This window comes from Theobroma umbraticum, unplaced genomic scaffold (assembly GCF_002168275.2).
Source record: "Theobroma umbraticum cultivar Fairchild unplaced genomic scaffold, ASM216827v3 scaffold_44.0, whole genome shotgun sequence".
NCBI lineage: Eukaryota > Viridiplantae > Streptophyta > Magnoliopsida > Malvales > Malvaceae > Theobroma > Theobroma umbraticum.
In genome coordinates, this window is record NW_018397255.1 from 8,208,933 (window position 1) to 8,210,012 (window position 1,080).

At 33.7% G+C, this 1,080-nt stretch overlaps 1 protein-coding gene across 1 annotated transcript; it reads right to left on the reverse strand.

Annotated features, from left to right (window-relative positions):
- Positions 1–325: 325 nt before the first annotated feature.
- Positions 326–1,074, reverse strand: LOC110429071 (ribose-phosphate pyrophosphokinase 4-like). Its single transcript, XM_089785786.1, has 2 exons — positions 652–1,074; positions 326–567 (listed from the first exon to the last, which is right to left on the reverse strand). Exons 1-2 carry the CDS (start codon positions 785–787, stop codon positions 437–439), a joined length of 267 nt encoding a protein of 88 aa, XP_089641912.1. The 5' UTR covers positions 788–1,074; the 3' UTR covers positions 326–436.
- Between the last annotated feature and the right edge of the window lie 6 nt (positions 1,075–1,080).

Below are 1,080 nucleotides of genomic sequence, written 5' to 3' on the forward strand. Positions count from 1 at the left end.
TAAATTTAATATTAGAGACATAATAGTGAGAGTGTTATTAAAAATAATAAAGTTTTATTATATTTATCTACTTAATATATAAAATAATAGTTATTAAATTGAACAAATTGTCGAAAGTAATACATAGGAGTAATCAAGATTTCATGCCCACAAAAGAACCAAGATGGCAACTTGTTTGCAATAATATCATAGCCTGATTCATCTTTGTAATGGCAGAATATTTATTCTCTATGCTGGTATTGTTGTAATTTGAAGAATTTGTTGCACTTGTATGCCTCACATGTAGTGCTTCAACAAAGAGTCTTTAACAGATAATTTTTAGCAATTTTTGAGTTGAGAGATTTTATATAGAGAGAAGAAAGTTGAAATTAAAATGATGTCTGCTTGAAGAAATCTACAGACTTGTCTGAGAAAAGAGTTGATATGTAATATCTCCTTAAATTTGTAAAGCATCAGCAATAGATCCTGCAAGACTCAGAACTTCAAAAGGAGCTCTGTTTCCTATGGCTTTGACAGTGTGTGGGCAAGAATCCGTGATCCAAAAGAAGGCAAATCCCATCTCTGACCCTTCTGCACAATGGAATCAAACAGCAATCAACACCAACACAAGTTGAGACACAGACTCAGCGATGAAAATGTGGATGTACTTACCATCATTCTTGGGCATAAATCGGTCCCAGGAGCGCTTAGGAAAAACACCATGGGTGACATAAGCACTAACCTTTGCTGCACCGTGAGCTACCAAAACTTTCTGGAACAACAGGACATGAAAGAACAAATAAGGCATATTATACAAGTTCAAGGCCAAAAGGATGTCAATATGTGAAATCTCCAATATGCGACCAAACTTCTTGATCTTGTGAGATCATTAAGTGGTCAAAATAATAAAAACACACACACACACACGAACACACACAGAGGACCATCAAATCTTTAGAAAGGGGGAAAAGAAATTTTTTTCACCAATGATTTATGCAAATATTTGTTCTTAGAAGGAATTAATAAAAACAATCGTTGATTGGAAATTTGTAATAAGCCTGAAGAATTTTTTGTGATGGGCAAAAATGAACATCAAATTGT